The following is a 22926-nucleotide window of genomic DNA, read 5'->3' as shown; positions in this document are numbered from 1 at the left end:
AGTTCGAATAGAGAAAGCAAGAACAAACTTCAATAAAATGAGAAAGGTACTTTGTGCAAGAGAACTGAAATTAGACTTGAGAGTTAAGCTGGCAAGGTGTTATATTTTCTCGACTCTGCTTTACGGGATAGAAGCATGGACACTTAACGCGTCGACTACTAAAAAGTTGGAAGCATTTGAACTGTGGGTGTATAGAAGAATCCTGAAGATATCATGGACCGAGCATGTAACAAACAATTAAGTCATGAGAAGAGTCAACAAAAGACTGGAAATATTGGAAACCATCAAGACACGAAAGCTGCAATACCAGGGGCATGTTATGCGTAATGAGAGATACAACATACTTCAATTAATTATATAGGGGAAAATCCAGGGCAAGAGAAGTGTAGGAAGGAGACGAATCTCGTGGTTGCGTAACTTGAGGGAATGGTACGGATGCACATCAACCGAACTATTCAGAGCAGCAGCGTCTAAGATCAGAATAGCCATGATGATTGCCAACCTCCGTCGCGGAGATGGCACGTAAAGAATATGTTCAGACAATATTCGCCAAAAGCAACACTACCAAAAAGTTATACGGTTGTGAAATTGCGCACGCAATTAACAATTAACGCAAATTAAAAATTAACGGGTCTGGTCTTCACAATGCGTCATTTTATTTCAAGGCTGCAGTCCCATTGGTCATTGGTTCGTTCTGAGGATTCCTTCTTCTTCTTTGTGTATGAACATGTCTGTTTTTTCAATGTGCCTCCAATAAATTGTCATTCCATCGTTTTCCTAGTCTTCCACTGATCGTCTTCCTATTGGGGAATCGCGTCTCGCCGTCCTTACCCATTCTATTTGTTGTCATTCGGCTTATACAAGGTGTTTCATTGGGAAACGGAAATACTTTAATTGTGAATATAGGTCACCGAGGCGGTTCTAGGTATACTACATTTTTTACCCTATCGACTTTTATAACCGAGTTACAGGTTGTTTTATCGAATTTCTTTCCTAAGCCATAACTTTGGTACCACCCTGTATATTTTTTTCATATTTGGTACACATATGTCTTATTCAAAACCCAAACGACCGACATACTAATCACAAGAAAAATCCAGGTCCGGATTAACAAAAAATTATAAAGTAATTGTGACCTTAAAACAACACCCTGTATATTGAAATTCTGAAAATCTGTTTGCATATTTGAAAAGAGCACAAAAACTAAGTCTAATCGTTCGCTTCAATTTTTCGGCCAGACAATTTTATGACTTTAATTTTGAAATTATATTGAATTTTTTAAGAACTCTGACATTAAAAAGCAGGTATTATTAACTTTTAATTATAAATTATTAAAGATATTGAATAAATACTCATTTTAAAATTAATCAATACTTATTTACCAAATTGGAACGACCCAATGATTAATCACAAGAAAAATCCAGGTCCGGATTAACAAAAAAACATAAAGTAATTGTGATCTTGAAAAAACACCCTGTATATTGAAATTTTCAAAATTTGTTCGCACATTTGAAAAGACCACAAAAATCTGTGTTTATCGGTTTGCTTTAATTTTTTTTGAATGAAATTTAATGACTTTAATTTTGAAATTAAATATATTGATCCTTTTAAGAACACTGAAATTAAAAATCAGATTTTTAAAGCACTTTTAACAATAAATTATTAAAGTTATTAAATAAATACCCATTTTAAAAATAATCAATACTTATTTACGACATTCGAACGACCTACTTACAAATCAGAACAAAAACCCAGGTCCGGATTAACAACACAATATAAAGTAATTGTAACCTTGAAACAACACCCTGTATATTGAAACTTTCAAAATCCGTTTGCACATAGGTATGAAAAGAGCACAAAAAACTAAGTTTAATCGTTCGCTTTAATTTTTTGACAAGACAAGTTAATGAATTTAATTTTGAAATTATATCGAAATTTTTAAGAACTCTGGGAACTCATAATAAAAATTTCGATATAATTTCAAAAGTAATGTCATTAAATTGTCTGCACAAAAAAATTAAAGCAGGACATTAAACTTAGTGTTTAGTGCTCTCTTCAGGTGTGCAAACTTATTTTAAAAATTTCAATATACAGGGTGTTTTTGCAAGGTCACAATTACTTTGTATTTTGTTGTTAATACGGACCTGGATTTTTCTTGTGCTTGGTAAGTGAGTTCTTCTAACGTAGTAACGTAGTAAATAATAACTGAATATTTTTAAAATTAGTATTTATTCATTAACTTGAGTGATTTATTATTAAAAGTGCTTTAAAAACCTGCTTATTAATTTCAGGGTTCTTAAAAATTTGAATATATTTAATTTCAAAATTAAAGTTAATAAATTTTTGCACAAAAAATCAAAGTGAACCGATAAACTCCAATTTTTGTGGTCTTTTCAAATGTGCAAATAATTTTTGAAAATGTCAATATACAGGGTGTTGTTTCAAGGTCACAATTACTTTATGTTTTTTTGTTAATCCGAACCTGGATTTTTCTTGTGATTAATAATCGGGTCTTTCCAATGTGGTAAATAAGTATTGATTCATTTTAAAATGAGGAGTTATTTAATAACTTTAATAATTTATAATTTAAAGTTAATAATACCTGCTTTTTAAAGTTGAGTTCTTAAAAAATTCAATATAAATTCAAAATTAAAGTCAAAAAATTGTCTGGCCGAAAAATCGAAGCGAACCATTAGACTTAATTTTTTGTGCTCTTTTCAAATATGCAAACAGATTTTCAAAATTTCAATATACAGGGTGTTGTTTTAAGGTTACAATTACTTTATAATTTTTTCCATTTTTCTTATGATTAGTATGGCGGTCGTTTGGGTTTTGAATGAGACATATGTGTACCAAACATTAAAAAAATATACTGGGTGGTTCTAAAGTTATGGCTTAGGAAAGAAATGGGCAAAATCGATAAAACACCCTGTAACTCGGATATAAAAGTCGTTAGGGCAAAAAATTTAATATACCTAGAACGGTCTCGGTGACCTCTATTCACCATTAAAGTATGTATTTCCGTTTCCCAATGAAACACCCAAACTCTTCTGTTTCTAACCCAGTTATTAATGGTCTCCACCTCGCATCTCCGTCGTATATCTGTACTTCTAGCTCTGTCCCATAGAGTCTTACCATCGATTTTTCGAACGGTTTTCATCTCCGCTGTTTCATGCAATCTTTTTTTCCTCTCTGTGTCAAGTCGTGTTTCTGCCGCGTATGTCATTATTGTTCTGATGACTGTTTTGTAAGTTCTGCCTTTCATTTCTTTTCCGATATTTTTGTTTCTCCATATTGTGTCATTCAAGCAACCTGCGGTTTTGTTTGCTCTATTCACTTGATCTTCCACCTCTGTTCTTCGAGCTTTCCGTAGCTAGATAGAGTCTTCTTCTTGATGTGCCTATCCGTGACGAATGTTGGCGATTATCATGGCAATCTTCACCTTATCTGCAGCAACGCGGAAAAGCTGCACAGATGTTGTGTTGAACCAGGTTCTGAGGTTCTTTAACCAGGATATTCTTCTTCCTGGACCTCGCTTTCCAAATATTTTTCCTTGCAGGATGGTTTGTAGGAGGGCATATCTGGATTCATTTCGCATAATGTGTCCAAAGTATTCCAACTTTCGAGATTTGATGGTGGTCAGTACTCCTCGGTTCTTCCTCAGTCTTCTAATGACCTCCTGATTTGTGACCCGATCAGTCCATGGGGTTTTTAAGAATTCTCCGATATAACCATATCTCAAATGCTTCCAACTTTGGGCACATATCCTCGTTCAAGGTCCATGATTCAACACCATAAAAAAGGACAGAGAAGACGTAACATCTCAACATTCTTATGGCGAATGGATTTAGTGTCCGCAGTCATATAAACCTAAATAACCAACAACATTCTTACTTTTATACCAAGAGAAAGGTTGTGGCTCTTGAAAAACGCGCCCATAGGGTGGAAGATTGATCTAGCTTTTCCGATGCGCGCTCTTATCTCTTGGTTGTTGGTTCATTCTTTATTTATTATGGTGCCGAGGTAGTTGCAGTGAGTCACGTTTTGTACAGGGGTTTGGTTGATATAGAGTTGACCTTCTGTCTTTTTCTTGCTGACGTCATAAGCTTTGTCTTCTTTACGTTTATATTGAGTCCATATTGTTGACTATAATACGAGATTTTGTTCATGAGGACTTGTAGGTTTTCTAGGTTGTCCGCAAATACTATGGTGTCATCTGCATACCTGATGTTACTTAGCCGGTACCCGTTTAGTAGAATACCTTTTTCAGTTTCGTGGAAAGCTTCGATAAATATTCTTTCAGAGTAAAGATTGAAAATTAGGGGGGACAAAATGCAGCCCTGCCTCACTCCACGCACGATTTTCACATATTCGGTGTGTTCACCGTCAACTCTGAGGTTTGCAGTCTGATTCCAGTAAAGGTTTCTAATTATTTTTAGATCTTGGTTGTTAATTCCGGATTCTTTTAGTATTTGCATCATCTTGGCGTGTTGTACTCGATCAAACGCCTTCTCGTAATCAACCAGACATGCGTGTACGTCGAAATTGACGTCTCTGCATCTCTGGAATAAGACTTGTATTGAAAACAAAGCCTCTCTCGTACCAACAGCATTTATGAACCCGAACTGGTTGGGCGAAATTTGACTTTCACATAGCTTGTAAATTCTCGTATGGATTACCTTTAGGAACAATTTTAGGAGATGACTCATCAGGCTTATCGTACGGTATTCTTCGCATTTTTTGGCTCCTGGTTTTTTGGAAGTGCAATAAACTCAGACTTCAGCCATTCTGTTGGTATTTCTCCAGAGTTGTATATGTTGTTGAATATCTTTGTGATTATTTCTATTGATTCGCTGTCCATCAGTTTAAGTAGTTCTGCTTGTATATAATCGGGACCTGCTGCTTTGCCATCCTTTAGCTGTGTTATGGCAGAATAAACTTCTTGCTGTAATATTCTTGGTCCATCATTTACCTCTTCTTCTAACTCAAAGGTGTTATCTCTTTGGTCTTCAAATAGTTTTTCTAGATATTCTTTCCACGTTCTTATTTTACTCTGTTTGTCTAAGATGATGTTTCCGTCAGAATCAGTTAGATAGAGTGATGCCTAGATATTTAAACTCCATGAAATATTCTATTATCTGACCCTCCAGCTCTAATTTGCTTCTTATTGAATATGATATTATAACTATACATCGTTACGAGATAAAAAAAGAATGTGTGTGTACTTTGTACGCACGTAAGAAGTTACAGTTGAGTCCGCGAGTCTTTACCCGTGCGTCATCACTTAAAGCATACGAAATAAGTCGGAAATCTATTTCACGCGACAACAATTGACAGAAAGTGGCTACTGCTCCGATTACGGGTTTTATTATAAAATTTGACGTTATCAAATATGTAGAATGTCAAATGTAAGTTTTGCTTCAAAATTTTTGCGCAGAATTACAGCTACATTTGAAGTAGCTTAATAAATTCTTTTATTATTATTGATTAATAAATAAATAAACAATTTATAAAAAAATCCAATAACATATTTTATTTTTGTTATTTTATTCACTTTGACGGAAATCTAAACACAGTCATTTCTTTACTGTGTGAATGACGTTAGCTTTGTATGTTTTAAATATTAATTGCCTAAATATAATTATTTACCTTAAAATTTCAAAGCCCAATATAAAATTAGTTGTGAAAACAACTGTTTGTGTAATATAAAGAAACTTCAAAACGCAAAAATTCGACAAAAACCGCAAAAAGTTCAACTGACTGACAGCCACAAAATTAAACAAATCAGAAACGTCAAACAAATTGTGCTTAAAATATGAAAACATACCGAATCGTCTTTTTTTGTACCTATCTCTTTTCAATGCACTGAGTCTAGATGGTTCATAAAAATAACATGTGTTGTTACTTAATAACAAACGGCAGCTGGTTTGTCATGAGTTTCATGCATGGAAGAAAATGATGCTAGATAAAAAGTATGTGTTTTATCTCGCCAGGTATTAGTGACGCACGGGTAAAGACTCGCGGACTCAACTGTATACTTCTGCTACATATTATGTGATTTTTAAGACAATACCAAAAATTTAAAAAAATAAAAGAATAAAACGCACACAAACACATTGAAAAATGCCACAAAGAAAAAATGATTTCTGAACGATAATACTTGTTGGCAAACATTTTAAATACGCATTTTCTGAAAAAACAAATTATATAACAAATATACCTACAATCATAAAATGCATAAAAAAATAAAAAAATAAAAACTTGCATCGGGAATCGAACCCGTGAATTTCGAGGCGCTTTGATTCGTAATCGAAGCCTAGACGCACTCGTCCAATTCCACATTATTTGTCATGTGGAAAAATAGGGTAACTGAACGTTTTACTGTTTGACACTTGTTTTGAATATAATTAAATTATGTAGTTTAAATTTTGTGGAAGAAAATATTAAAATATAACAAAACAGTAAGAAAACAATATATTAGATGAAGATTGGTAGAACTTTTGTTGGTAATCAAATTAAGTATGTAAATCAAAGCATTACATACCTACTAGATAAATAAATCTACGCCAAAAAATCATAATTTAAAAATAAAAATCGGACCTAATTTGGGATTTCTCTCTAAAATCCCCATTCTTGAGAAAATAAATGTACAGTAGAGCGTCGATTATCAAACGAACGACCGCTTATTCGAACTATCGACTCCCGCGTCCCGTACTCGAATACAGAGCAAGCGTTAGTAATTGACGCTTAAAATATCTTCAATTTTCTTCAATATTGTATCCAAAAATAATTATGTTGTTGCAAAGACTGCACTAATTTGTTTAGTTGCTAGTTGTCATTATCAAGATATAAATAAATATGTAGGTATATAAATATGGCTTTTATTCACTTGTGGATAAATATGTATGACTATAAATATGTATGTATCAATATATTGTAGTTCGATTATCCGAACAAATCGGTTTTCTGAACACCTATGTCCCCCAATTAGTTCGGATAATCAACGCTCTACTGTATTTCAACCTAATCCAAGTGTATAATTACAATATGATTATAATAAAAACTACATACCAAATGAAAATGAGTTTTCCTTGTCCAAAATAGTCCAAAAGTCCAAAAATATAGGTATATGAAAACTATTTAAAAAGGCAGTATAACTATTAACTAACTTTTGTTTGTTGTTTCTTTTCACACAAATTTTAAAACGCAGCAACCATAAATAATTAAATTACAGCTGTGCTACAGCCGCCATATTGAATAATTTTTGACATGTCATTTGAACATCCAATCAGAACAAAGTTATAATGCGCATGCGCCGGGATCATAGGTTTTAACATATAAAAATTCACCCTCATATCGCCGGTAAAGAAGTATAACTTCAAAAAAACTTCCAGTCCCTACAAGAGTTTGGAAAGACCATCTAACTCCCCAGTGAAAAAACTGTCGTATTTATGCTGTAGATCCGTGTCAGCTGGAAGCCAACCACAAGAATCTGCGCGTTGGTTTACTGGTCTATAAAACAGTAAGCCGAGATGGATAAAACTTACGCCAACGTTCGAATACAAGCTTTTTCAGATTTATGCTTTCGTTGTGCGCTTTTTTGCAATGGTAAATAAATCCGGGCAAACTTTTAACAATATTAAAACTCACGGAAATATGGTACATACGTCCTCGGTGTAGCAAACATCAGATCGTGCATGTCATACGTGTGTGGATTTTTAACAGTTCTACCAACACTAGGAGCATTAGTAACACGTGACAACGAATACTAGAATCGAAATTTGTATTCGTATTTGAAGGTGACACTAGGATCTTACTTGGAAACATATTCCACTTGCAACACACAACAAAGATATTCAAATATTACCTATTTTATATAGAAGTTCGAAAAAGAATACAAATGACAACAAAAAATTCATTCAAACGAAGGTTCTGAGATATGTAAAATCTGATACCAAATCGCCAATTTGAGTTTATAAAAAACTATTTTACAATAGTAGCCCAGTAAATGAACGGGAAATTCGGCGATACCGTGTAATTTTCAGGGGCAACTCCGAATTGCATGAAAATTTGGATTTAGGTTCTACTTACCCTCCACTTCAAAGTTGAAATTGTGCCGTTGGTTGCTTTTACTTGGGGGGTGACAGTCACCCCTTCTCGGGGGTGAAAAAACATACGTTCAAGATAAGACCGGAAATGGATAAATTGACTGATTTTAAGCAACTTTTGTTCTATAGAGTTTTTTAAGTAAGTCAATACTTTTCGAGTTATTCGCGATTTAAAATGTTGATTTTTCGACAAAAAAACTACGTTTTCAGACGGTTTTTCGCAAATAACTCAAAGGGTAAATATTTTATCGAAAAAAATATTCTTAGCAAAAGTGTAGCTTATAAAAAACCCAAAAAAATGGTTTATCATTAAAGTCTATGAATCAGATAAAAACAAAGTTGTAGCTCATGAAAAATACGTTCTTATTCGTCTAATTCCAAATCGAATATTTCAAGGTGAATTCACCGAAAAATTAAGCACTTTTCGGGAAAAACCCATTCAAACGTTTTTAAAGTGTTTATAAAAAGCTTTGTTTTAATTGTTAACAAAAGTTTTAGCATTAAAAATAAGCGAGTTACGGTCAAAATAAAGTTTGCCCTCTTTTTTTTGTAAAAAATCATGAAAATCTCGCCGTGTTTAGCTCCCCAAATGAAATTAATCGCTACCGCTTTACAAATATTTTACTTACCTATCTATTTTTATATGATCTGTCAGTCTCACCGGTTTAAAGTGTTTATTTTTGAAAGGGTTATAATTGAGAAAGCTTGCATGGGTCAATAATCACGAGTGTATGCAAATTTTGAACAGCCATATCTTAACCAATTTTTGTCTTACGGAGAAACAAAATGAAACTAGCATATTTATAATAGCAAAACCTACATTTTCTTACTCTTTAAGATTTTTCTTATCACTAATACTTTTTAAGTTATTTTGAAAAAATAAAATTTTTCAAAAATTTTTAGAAAATATTTTTTTACTATAAAACCAAATGTTTTCAAAAATAAGCACTTCAAACCAATCAAACTTACAAATCATATAAACAATACACATACAGTAAAAATAGATGGTAAAGCTAAACAATTAATTTCATTTAGGGTGCTAAATAGAGGGAGGTTTTCACTATTTTTTTTTTACCAAAAAAAAGGGGCCAACTTTTTTTTCAGTGTAACTCGTTTATTTTTGATGCTGTAAACTTTTGTAAAAAAACAAATAATAAGCTTTTTTTCGATACTTTAAAAATGTTAATAAGGTTTTCCCGAAAAACGCTTCTTTCTTCGGTGATTTCGCGTTGAATTATTCGATTAGGAATTAGACGAACAAGAACGTATTTTTCATGAGCTACAACTTTGCTTCTTCTCAATTTGTAGACTTTACTGGTACACAATTTTTTTCGTTTTTTTATAGGCTACACTTTTGCTAAAAATATTTTTTTCGATGAAATATTTACTTTTTGAGTTATTTGGGAAAAACGGTGTGAAAACGTAGTTTTTTTGTCGAAAAATCAACATTTTAAATCGCGAATAACTCGAAAAGTATTGACTTACGTAAAAAACTTTATAGAACAAAAGGTGCTTAAAATAAGTCAATTTCTCCATTTCGGGCCTTATTTTAAACACGCATTTGTCACCCCCCGAGAAGGGGTAAATGTCACCCCCCAATTAAAAGCAACCAACGGCACAAATTCAACTTTGAAGTGGAGGGTAAGTAGGACCTAAATCCAAATTTTCATGCAATTCTGAGTTGCCCCTGGAAATTACACTCCAAAACGGTCATTTATTGGGCTATAGACCAAATTTATAAAATAATCGATGTAATAAAGAAACTTCCATATAGTTAGTTGTTTCTGAAGTGTCTTGCGTATCAGTATAGCTACTCCCTGTTGAGGCCTTTTACTGTTTGGTACCCCACTGTAGCAGTAATCAAATTCTCCAATGTTTTCTGATTCTTGACCCTTTCGTTTTATTTCGGTGATCACTATAATCATGTTCAATCTGTCCAATTCGTGTATTGCTTCGTTTATTATTGTGTTAAACAACTTTCCAAGTGCATCTGGGTACTTTCCAAGTTCCAAAATTCATTATCCTTTTCAGTATCGTGCTTCGTCGCTTATATTCATCAATCCGATTCGAGACATTTTGTGTTGGGTTTAGGTTGGGCATCCTCAACCCCGACTTGGAGGACCAGGGTTTAATTTTGGAGTATTCCTTCTCCTAGCTAGACAGTTTGCTTCACTGCAGCTCAGGAGCTCCATCCCTGCCCAAAAAATGTAAATTATTCTGTATTTATATCATTTGGAGCCGGTTCCACGTTGTTCTCCAACAGGTAGATCCCTTCATGACTTTGCACCGTTCTTTTGGATTCTCGAACCAAATCAGCTATTGGAACCATTTGAATTCTCTAGGAGGTCGTTCAACATCTTCCATTCCCTTCTTGAAAGACCGCTAGGATGAGGAAGAGTGGCGTAACAATATTATAAAATATTCTGCACTGACTTTATTTACTTCTTATTCTCAACCAAACAGAATCCCTTATATTGCCAATATAGTTTATTATGTCTTAAGTTGTTTAATAAACCTAATAATAATAGCATTATTTTTTGTTTCAGCAATTAGAAGAACGAATATCGACTATAACAGATTCAGATGAAAAAGTTAAATGTCAAGTTATATTAGATCATGCAAATGTAAGTAAATACCTACTTATTATTATAGAGATCATTTAATATATTTATTCCGCCATCTTCCTTTACCTTCTCTCTTCCATTTCATTACTATTCTGCGGAATGTCTATACAAGGTGTCATGAGAAACTGCATGCTTCTACCTCGTATGGAGCCCCTATGGGGAATAACAAATGAGCATTCAAAAGTGTCTCCTCCCATTGTTTAATAATATACAGGGTGAATTTTGACTGTTTGTATTCGTCATAACTTTTGACTGGAGGATCAGATAATAGAACAAGAAGTGATGTGTTTAAAGATCCAGACATCACACTATCTAGCTACGGAAAGCTCGAAACAGAAGTGGAAGATCAAAACAGAGTATACGGCAGAAATTGACACAGAGAGGTCAAAAAGAATGCTAATTTTATAAACTCTACAAAAAGGTAATGAAAATGGCATATATTTTTCCCCATTTTACTTAATTACTTAATTTTTAATTACTATAGATGTATATAAAAAATTCTCACGCAAGAAGATCTTGCCTGCAAAAATTTCCCCACTGACTGAGACACTTAACGCTGATCGAACCATTTAATTCAACCAATAGAAAAAAAGTTAACTGGCGTAAATTGGATATATTTTATTTCCTCGCGAATATCATTGTAAACAAAATAGATACTTTTTTAATTTCACTGGTGACGGCCAAGTATTTTTCAAGATGTTTATAAAAAAAACTTTCGTTGTGAATTAAAACATGAACTTGTAGGATTTTTAAATCGTTACAACAGAAAACAGATTTTCATTTGTTGCGTATTACAGTCGAACCCGCTTATTGGAATAGCCTTTGTGCCAAGCAAAAATATTCCTATAACCGGGATATTCTAATACCCGATCATTGATGGCTGGTAGAAATAAGGGTACCTACTGAACAGACCTACATAATAATAGTACCGGGTGTCCCAATAAGAATGGCTCTCGGCCATATCTCAGGAACGGTTTATAGTAGAGCTTTGAAATAAAAAAATTTATAACAAAAGTTGCCTCAGGAAAAGCCTGGAAACTATTTTCATAATTGTGGGTTCACCGTTAGAGGGCGTAATTGAATATCAAAAATAAAAAAATCTAAATTTTACAAAATTTTCCTAATGAAGGGGCACTGGAAATCCGATTATTGTATTCTTCATCAAATTCTGCGCATATTTGATTTAACAAGTTTAACTCTACCTTTGCAAATAAGAGGTGGGGGTGAGTGGGAACCTTGTTATGAAAAAATGGCTGTAAGTCCGGTTCTGCTAAATCAAATTTTGAAAACTGGGTCTTGTTGAAGACAGATCTTTTTCTTCAATGTAAGCGTGATAATTTTGAACCATCCTAATAAGTAATAAGCCAGCTGGGAGGCGTTATTTAATTTTTTTCAGAAATCTAGTTTTCTTTGGAAAATATTAAATAAAAGTACGCATTTTTAATCATACTTTATAAAATTAGATTAAATTAGCAATAGAATAGCGAAAACCACATGTCGATACCTTTTGTCTATCTCAAGATATCTCGAGAAACGTGTAAATTTTATACATAACTGTTACTATCACCCGTAAACTAAGTTAATGAAAAGTAGTGTGCTGTGGAAAAAAACAAAATAAAATTTTCCAGATGTCAACGTATAAATAATTAATTAAAACAACAATATAAAGAGAAACAATACTATTAAAATTAAATATAACACAGACCAAAGAGAACTACTTAGTGACGACCTAAATATTCAAATTGTTGCCCATCATACACTACTCTAGAATACATTATCCAGAGAATACTAAACGCCATTCAAAGCATATCGAGAGCAGAAATTGAGACTGCTGTTCAATCTACTCTTGAAAGAGTAAATGTTTGCAACGAAAATGATGGGCAAAAATTTGAACGTTTATGTCATCACTAAATAGTTGTTTTTATTTCTTTGTAATAGGGCTTTTCAACGCTTCTCATTTGTTTCGAGCCTCTGTCATATGCCGTATAATCCGTGTATAATATTAATATACGAGATATGAACGAGGCTCGAAACAAATGAGAAAGCGTTGAAAAGACCTAATATACGTTGACAGCTGGAAAATGTTTCTTTGTTGTTTCCATAGCACACTACTTTTAATGAATTATTTCGTTTACCGGTGACAGTAACAGTTATGTTTTTAAATTTACACGTTTTGTAAGATATCTCGAGATAGAAAAAAGGTATTAACATGCGGTTTTCGCTATTCTGTTGCTAATTTTGTCTAATTTTGTAATATGGTATTAAAAATGCATGTTTGTATTTAATATTTTCCAAGGAACACTAGATTTCTGAAAAAAATTAAATAACGCCTTCTAGCTGGCATATTACTCAGTAAGTTGGTTCGAAATCATAACTTTTACATTGACGAAAAAGATCTGTCTTCAACAAGACCAAGTTTGCAAAATTTGATTAAGCAGAACCGGACTCCAGCCAGTTTTTCATAACAAGGTTCCCACTCACCCCCACCTCTTATTTCCAAAGGTAGACCTAAACGTGTCAAATCAAATATGCGTAGAATTTTATGAAGAATACGACGATCGGATTTCCAGTGCCCCTTCATTAGGAAAATTTTGTAAAATTTAGATTTTTTAATTTTTGATATTCAATTACGCCCTCTAGCGGTGGTCCCACAATTATGAAAATAATTTCCAGGCTTTTCCTGAGGCAACTTTTGTTATAAAAATTTTTATTTCAAAGCTCTACTATAAACGGTTCCTGAGATATGGCCGAGAGCCATTCTTATTGGGGCACCCGGTACATACTATGTATGTACCTACATTTACATTATATTTATATGGTTTTAGGTCGTTTTATGTCAATGATACAGCAATGTAACTGATTTTATTAAAAAACCAAATTACATTTTCTATGCATAAATCCATTAATAAGCATGAAATGTGTGCAATATGTAAACATGTATATATTATTTTATTTTATTTATTTATTCAATAAACGGCAGAGCCAATTTACAAAAAATGTATAAAAAAAATGAAATATTATGGTAAACAGTAAAGATAACCAATTTTAACCTAAAATAACAAATAACAAAAGATAATAAAAATGACAACAATGACAACAATAAAAACCAACAAAATTAAATTAGTAACAATAATAAATAATTAATAAATTATAGGAACTTAGTGCTTTACTTCAGTTACTGAATTATGTATGCTTCTTTTAAATACACGAAGACTGTCCACAAATGGATCAAGACTGTTTTGATTATGATTAATTAGACGCAAGGTGCGTGACAATGGGGAGTAAAAGCAATAGTTCGTATTATGATAAGATATGCGAAAAATTGGGGAAACCCGTCTTTGGACAGTATTGAGGCTTATAGCTTGTAAGATAGTTGGGCAATGGTATAGACCATTTAATATTTTATAAATGATTGTTAAATCTGATTTAGCCCTTCTTACTTCCAAGCTATCCAATTTAAATGTTTGATTAACCAGATCATAATTAATGTTAAAACCCTGACAAATATTGATATGAGCTCGAAATGCCAAAGAACGAAGAAATGTTTTCTGGACGGACTCAATATTTCTAATGTGACAATCATAGTAAGGTGACCATATAATTGAGGCATATTCCAGCAATGAGCGCACAAAAGAAACATATAACCTTAAAAAACAATTCGGTGACAGTTGAGAACTATTACGTGTTATAAATCCAAGATTTCGCATACTCCTATTAATCATGTCTGTAATATGTGGTATAAAAGTTAATTTTTTGTCAAACAAAACACCTAAGTCTTTAATACAGTCCACAGATTCAATAACAGTATTGTTCAATATATACGTTTTTACAATGGTATTGTTAGAGCGATTGAAGGTAATACTAAAGCATTTTTTAACATTTAATTCTAGACCATTATCAGTACACCATACACATAAGTTATTTAGATCCTTTTGTAGCAGTACAGTGTCTAGTTCGGACTCAATAACCTTATAAAATTTGAAATCGTCCGCAAAGGCCAGAAGTGCAGAATGTAATATTATAGTACTCAGGTCTCTAATAAACAAGTTAAACAAGACAGGGCCTGAGTGAGACCCCTGTGGAACACCTGAAAGCACCTGAATCTCGCTAGATAAGTAATTGTTAATCCGAACGAACTGAGTACGCCCAGTTAACAAACTATAAGAAAATCTTACAAGGCTCTCACCCAAACCCATTGCACTTAGTTTGGCAACAATATGTTTATGACTAACTCTATCGAATGCCCTTGAGAAGTCCGTGTAAACACTGTCTACCTGTATATTATCTTATTTAAAATGCATACGACAAAATTACTTCTCATTTTTTTTGAAAAATCTTTGAAGTTATACAAATTAGAAAAAATTACATTGAATTGGCCCTCCATAAATCTTCTTATAATATTACAAACGGTTAGGACTTACCAAATTGAATGGAATATCCACAAAATCGAAAAAATCTTCATCTTTTGCCTCATCTTTCGCTTTAATATTGAGTTGGGTGGTTTCATTGTTTTGTTCTAAATCTTCAGTATCTTCGAAAACCGATAAATTATCGTCAAACGAAACAACTCTTAAAAATATTCGTCTTTTATTTTGTCGAATTATGTGTTTTGATGAATTGGCACATTGACAGGCAAAAAACGGATTGTTAAAATATTCAAATTCATGTCGGGTTTATGAATGGGCTATCAATAAAAGAGAACATTTCTGTTCTTGTCTGCCATTGTATTGTCGAAGTCAATAAACCATTAACCAATAAAATTTATAACTGCACCGAGGTAGGTTGCAATAGAAATTTTTACAAGTTTTGTGAGACAAGTAAAAGTAGATAGTTTATGGCCTGCTGTATTTCGTAAAAGGGTCCAACTGGTGCGTAATAAAGTATTTATTATCTGAAAAATATAATAACCCAGACATAATTTTAATTTTTTTTGAAAATATGAATAAAAAGTTGTTCGTCCACTTGAATAATATTCGATTAAGCGATATTAATTATTTAAAATGTATTCCTATAAAAGGATAAATTTATTAAGGAGTAAATAGAAACGTTTCGGGACCTCAAATTTCTATTCTTTAAACCGGGATATTCCTATAACCGATACTCTAATAAGCGGGTTCGACTGTATCTAGATCTAGTATTGAAACTGACTCGGCATTCCAATTTTTCTTTTGGAAAAGTGGTTTTGGGAATTTAATTAAAAAGTGGCTTTATACAAAATCCTATAAGGATTGACTTTTACAACCAAACACTCATTATGAATATTAAAAGCCTTCGTTGTGCAAATTCAAATCCTGACATTATTTGAAATAACGCTGCTGTCTCAGAATAAAGTAAGTATATAAGTACCATTAAATTCGGAACCAATTCACTTCAAGTATCCTTTTAGTATGCATCTCGGTTAGTTCAATAATGCTTATAATGCTTTCCTAAGGCTATTTTTGTATTCCTGCGGAGTGGATTCTATGATGAGATCATAAAATAAGAACGAGGGCCGTTAGATGTACATTTTTCTTGGTCCGTCGAACATTTATAGTCAAATTGGAATATATTACTAGAACTAATATTTTTAATTAAAACAGTTAATAATATCGTGGAGCTTATTTACTTATTTCCTTCTTCTTCTTGTAGTTCCATGACCGTTATCGATCGTTAGATATCATGTTGGCTACCATATTTGCTATCGTGACTTTATTGACAGCAGCTCTGAATAATAATTTAGTCGATTTTCCGTACTATTGTCTTAGATTTTTCAGCCATGATGTTCTTCTTCTACCAGGACCACGTTACATTGGATCTTTCCTCTGATGTAAAAGTTCACACTTGTCAGGGTGTCCTCATAATATGACCGAGGTATTCCAGCTTGCGTCTCTGTATTATATTGACCAATTGTGTTGTTTCGTTCAGTCGTCTAAGGACCTCCCCATTTCTAACTCTGTCGACCCAGCTTATTCTTAGTAGTCGTCTGTACAAGAATAAAAAACCGCTAAACGCCGTAAAAATGAGTGGCGCATACAATATTCCAGCTACAAAAGATCTAAATATGAATATTACGTGGCGCGATAATGTATTTTCATTTTGATGCAAAACAAAATTTTAGTTTTATTTTAAATGATTTTTCCATAATATTTGCTAAATTTGAAGTAAAACGCGCCACAAAGGAGTTGTAGCGTTTTACATGTCTGCTCTAATGGGGACAGGGATAGACTATCTACTAAGATACTGGGGGGGTCGAAATGGGGCTAGTAGAAGGAACAGACACATAAACCTTCATGCGAACGACAGCTCATTTGTTGTGCGGTGGCTGGGTCGTAGATTCGTTAAGGGGGGTAGGAGGGTGTTAAGAAGACTAACTACCATAACAAATAATCAAAGGGTACTTACTCAGACTAGAGGATCTTTCTACTATTTAAAAAACAGGACGCCGTTCGAAACAAATCCTCTGGTTCACATACGGGTACTTACTGGACATATTCCTTACTTACGGGTACCAAATGGGGGGACATTCATCTTTGATTCCTCTTTGGGGTTAAACTGGGCAACATCTTTTCTCAATACTGGCTTCTATGCCATATTCTTTCTTCTAGACTAAAACTTATTTCATTTGTATTAGAACCTAGTTAATATTTTTCCAAGAAAGGTTACAGAAATAAAATGGTAGATACACTTACAAAAACGTTTATTTAAAACTTCAAACTTTTATTATGTGTATTCAAAACTTTTGACTGGTTTTAAACATTACTAACAAAACAATTACAAATAAACTTGTTGGGCAGTATATATGTCAAATAAAATTTGACCCACTTATTTCAACACAAAAGTTTGACTTTGACAGATGTCATAAGTCACTGCCATTTTGTTTTACTTACAAACAATTTTCATCATGAAAGCACTATGCCTTTATAAAAATACTTAAACCTTTTTACCAACAAACTTTAGTAAATTTCCACTTGGAATTTAGCAAAATTTAAAAAACGTATCATATCTCTTTACTTCAACAATATCCATCGTCGCACGTCACAAACTACTCGGGGGAAGGGTTCTTCAACAAACAGAGACTTCGGTGTACTTGACACGGGGTGCGGGGAAGACAACAGGTACAACTTGAATACTGGAACGGGAAACAAGACATCGGTGTCTTTTTGACACGAAGCGTGGCAGGGCATTCAAAACGGGACAGGAAAGACATTTCTTCTGCGAAATCAGGGCTTGACATCATAAATAAGACAGGAAACAAAGGACAATGCCGGCTTCTAGAACTGCGTCATTAAGTCGTAGGAGTACTGATTTTCACCATACAAATCCATTATCATGGGTAAAAAAATCTTCCTAGGGCACTCACTACAGATTTAGATCTTCATATCTTCACAAAACGACAATTCTACACATTACCAGCAAGACACAACGGGCAACGCCCTATTCAAGCGAGTACCAGCGAGCGGAGCAGATGTTACTCCCTCAGATCTTAAAACTGGACTAAATTTCTTCTCAGCGGGAAGTACGTCACCGAGAACCTATCACGCATTTAAGAGCGATTTTCGCCCTTAATGCTGCAACTTTGCAAGATTCGGTACTCTGGACGAGTCCAAACATTTTTATAAAAGGGGGATAGGGGTACTGATCCAAAATTACGCAATAATCCGTAACATTCTGCAATTTTCAAACAGGGACGGCTTTAAAATACTTATGGTAAATTACTTCAAGAAACAAATTAGAAAAATAGGTATTTTTTTTGGGGATTAGGATATTAAATTAATGAATGATATTAATAATACATTATAGCGGAAAATCCATCTGCTATAGAGTAAGTAACTTTGATACAGTTTGAATTTTGAAACTCTTTTGCGGCGCGTTTACTTTAAATTTAGCAAATATGGAAAAATCGTTTAAAATAAAACTAAAATTTAATTTTGCATCGAAATGAAAATACATTTTCGCGCCACGTAATATTCATATCAGATCTTTTGTAGCTGGAATATTGTATGCGCCACTCATTTTTACGGCGTTTAAAGGTTTTTTATTCTTGTATCAGGAGTTTTTCAAAGTTTTTTATAAATTAAATGTATGAAGTTGAATGCAATGTTTATCGATTACACGTTAAGCTTTATAAATGGTCACATTTGTTGCATTATCTCCCAAATGATCTAGTGTCCATCGAATGTACACTAGATTTTTTTTCTATTCGAAATAGATTGAAAAAAAAATATTGGGATGACCGGTTAATGAACTCGGATTGCCCGTTGCCAGATCAAATTTAGCGTCGTAACCACTACAACTACATAAACCATTTCGGAAATAATCGTTAATTTTAGTATACTTTTGTAGCTTAATAACTTCTAAAGGGCTTAACCGATTTTGATCACTAAACATGAGTTTGAAACGTATTGACGAGTAGTATCTGATGCATCTAAGATCAAGTATGATAACTGAAGCTATTACAGGAATTATTGAGCTTGAAAAACCGTTTTTCCGATAGGAAATAGATTTGATCATACTTATGAAGCCTATAACTTAAAAATTCGAATTTTCCCGGATATGAGGTATACACCGTCAGATTCATCTAGAGTCCTTCTACAAACGCTCAGTTATTGGCGTAATTCGTAGGTTGAAATTTTAAGTAATTGCCGAAAACCCAAAATTTTCAAAGTTTAGTTTTTCAGTTTTTCGGCTATACTGAGCCGTGTGTATGTCTGATCCTGACGGCTTAGACACCATTTTTGAAAGCTTAACTCAACACTATTGATTTGGTGTATTTGCGATTCTCCTGTCTCTTCTTGAACCGAAGATATATACCCCCAAAAAATATGCCGTTTTGTACCTACCAAGTCCTATAGCTGGCTAGCTGGGGTGGTCAAAAGTCACAAACTACACCGGTTCTGAATCGGCCCTGACTCCCTCTTCAAACACAGAAAAAAAATTCAGATCGGTTTAACTTTTCCAGTCACATATATACATATCCACAAACATTTTCCCTTTTTTAAATAGAAATTGAGTCATATTTCTGAGCTCGGTAACTTTTGAATGGTATAACAGTATAACCGATTTTCAAAATTAGACATGCGTTGGAAAGGTAATGATCAGTACTATTAGGAGCCGCAAAGGTGGGACTCAAATTTTCGAAGTTTTTGGGAGTTTTGGGGACGAGAACGAAAAACATTCCCTAAATAGAAAGGGCCGTAAAATCCACACCCTTGGACCAAAATGGATGGTTGACATATGAATGGGTGAGTCTTTTCCTGAACTTTAAGATGAGAGTTGGCACAATTTTTAATTCCGTCAGATTTAGAAAATGGAAAATTTCGTGTATATATAGTGTCGCGTTTAGGGGGGTGTGGGTGTGCGCCACTGGCGAGAACTGCCGTTCTCTGGTAATATCCACAGTTCGAAGGCTTCCAAGAGTTTAGGGATAGCCTCATCGAAGATATAGCAATATGTCATTCGAACGCGAAGGTCAATACTAAAATCGCGGCTGCAAAGTACGTTCCTCATTTTTACCAATGTAGCTTGGGCTCGTTCTATTCGGCTTTTAATGTCTTAGGTTGGATCCCAGCTCGCATTATTATTACTGTCATGATACACGAGATTCTCTACTCTGTACAGTACGGCATGTTCGAACGAACTATTAAAAACAAGACACATTCAGAAGGAAACATGGCCAAACTACTTTCAATCCCTATTTGCTAAAGGTGACGATAATGAACCACCAACACCTGAAGTTACGACAAACGAAGAAATAAACATTGAGGGAGAGATAAAGGAATCATTAAGGAAATTAAAAAATAGAAAATCACCAGGAGAGGACAGAACAGAATACGGAATGAATTTCGAAGGTACGAAGGACCAGATCTGACCAAACAACTATTAAAACTAATCCAAAAATAGAACAAAACAGAACACCACAAGAATGGAGGTCAAGCGTCGTAATAACTCTTCAGGAAGGGAAGAAAATCGGGCCCGGAGAATAACACGACTCTTCTCTATGCAGTTGAAACGTGGACCCCTAAAGAAGAACCCAACATACAACCAACCGGGTCTATCCCAAAATCCCGACGGCCAAAATCCCGACACGCCAGAATCCCGACAGGTTTGATAAGTTGATTTTTAACATATAATTACATTTATTTATTGTTTTTTGTTTATGGCCATCTGTTTTTTATTTTTTGTTATTAAACAAAAGTATTTACCATTTAATATGAACTAATTTTCTAAATAAAATTTCTAACATGGGTATATGAATTAAATTATTTTTTTGCCAATATAAATATAGTCCAATAACATATGTATAATCCAATCCTGAATTCAAGTTTACTTTCAATGTCACTTACAACCTTCCATTTCAGTAAGTATAGGGTACATTCCATGTCAAATCACTCAGGCAAAAAATTTTGGATCTCCGATTTGTCTGAAAATTGGTATATAGCTTCTGCGGGACGTAAAAATAAGATATTTAAGGTCAAAAAATCTTCTTCTTCTTTTTTTCTCAACATGTGATTTTATGCGATTTTACAGTGATTTGGTGTTTAGTTAAACAAATTTTGCATTTTCTGTCGTAAGGTATCAATGAAAAACATAATATTTTAATAGAAAGGACTCAAAAATGTCATCATATGGCATTATAACAAGTTATTTTGAATAAAAACAAGTTTTTGATCAAATTTTATAGTGTAAAAAACGTTAAAATACCGTTTTTTTACATTTTCCTCCATTCCCAAAATACATCATCATCAATTTGGCTGAAAATTTTCCCACAGATATCCAAAAGATAGAACTTTAAGTGGTTAGAAGAATTTGAATTATATTACAATACCAAAAAAGTTACATGCAGTAATATCAGACTCAAAAGTATATATTAGTCCAGTCGGAATAGCATTTGACCTTGAATGCCGAGCTGCCCAAAATTTTATTTTTCTGATCTTTAAGGGAGTCAATAGTAGCCTAAATTTAAAATCACGAATGAATTCCTCCGTTATCCTCCGAATACGTTAGCCGCCATCTTGATTTTAAAGGAGAACCTGTTTGGCTCAATATCTCCGCCATTTTTAACTTTTCGACAAAAATGGTAGGAACTGAAATTGTTCCAAATAAATCGTATTTACAATTATTACAATTTCTTTTTAACAATTTTTGTCGTGAGGTCGATATTTTCGAGTTAATTTTACTTACAGTAGACGCCTATATTTTTGACTATAATATTGAATGTAACTTTTTTGGTATTGTAATATAATTCAAATCCTTCTCACCACTTAAAGTCCTATGTTTTGTCTATCTGTGGGCAAATTTTCAGCCAAATCGATTATGAAGTATTTTGGGAATGGAGAAAAATGTAAAAAACGGTATTTTAACGTTTTCTACACTATAAAATTTGATCAAAAGCTTGTTTTGAATCAAAGTAACTTGTTATAATGCCATATAATGACATTTTTGAGTCCTTTCTATTAAAATATTATGTTTTTCATTGATACTTTACGATAGAAAATGCAAATTTGTATAAATAAACACCAAATCACTGTAAAATCGCATAAAATAACATTTTGAGAAAAAAAGAAGAAGAAGATTTTTTGACCTTAAATATCTTATTTGTACGTCCCGCAGAAGCTATATACCAATTTTCAGACAAATCGGAGGTCCAAAATTTTTTTTGCTCCAAAATTGAGTGATTTGAAATGGGTGATTTGAATTTGAATTGAGTGATTTGAAAAAAATTTGAAACCCATAACTTTTATATTATGAAGTGTTTAATAATTTTTTCTTTTAAAATACATAATAATAATTATACCCGTACTAATTTTAAGTAATTAATTTTTCAGTTTCAATACTCTATAATATGATTTGGTATTGCATTTGAAAAGGAAACAATAAATATTCAAAATGTAGTGGTCGGAATGTTTACTTATGCGAGAATTGTTGCATGTCGGGATTTTGGCCTGTCGGGATTCTGGCGTGTCGGTGTTTTGGCCGTCGGGATTTTGGCTGTCGGGATTTTGGGCGGCACCGCAACCAAACATATGAGAAGAAGAACCATTAGAAGAAGAATCATTAAAATATATTGTGTTATTATTTTTTTTTCATGTTTCCTTACATAAAAATACCATCTAATAATATAATAGATAAATATTTCCTGTGTCCATTCTGTATTTTAATATGTTTACAAATTATTTTGTAATAGTTTTTGAATATTGCTATTTTGTTTGTTACAG

The 22926-nt window shown here is 33.3% G+C and overlaps 1 protein-coding gene across 2 annotated transcripts in view; it reads left to right on the top strand.

The window, feature by feature from the left end:
• LOC126879427 (oxysterol-binding protein-related protein 9) overlaps window positions 1-22926 on the top strand; it is a 378474-nt gene that overhangs the window by 229552 nt on the left and 125996 nt on the right. For both annotated transcript variants that reach the window (XM_050642439.1, XM_050642440.1), the window contains exon 4: window positions 10655-10732. In XM_050642439.1, coding sequence (XP_050498396.1) covers window positions 10655-10732 — 78 coding nt within the window. The remainder of the gene's footprint in view (window positions 1-10654; window positions 10733-22926) is intronic.

This window comes from Diabrotica virgifera, chromosome 2, assembly GCF_917563875.1.
Source record: "Diabrotica virgifera virgifera chromosome 2, PGI_DIABVI_V3a".
NCBI classification, from domain to species: domain Eukaryota; kingdom Metazoa; phylum Arthropoda; class Insecta; order Coleoptera; family Chrysomelidae; genus Diabrotica; species Diabrotica virgifera.
This window is presented reverse-complemented; position numbering and strand designations above follow the sequence as displayed.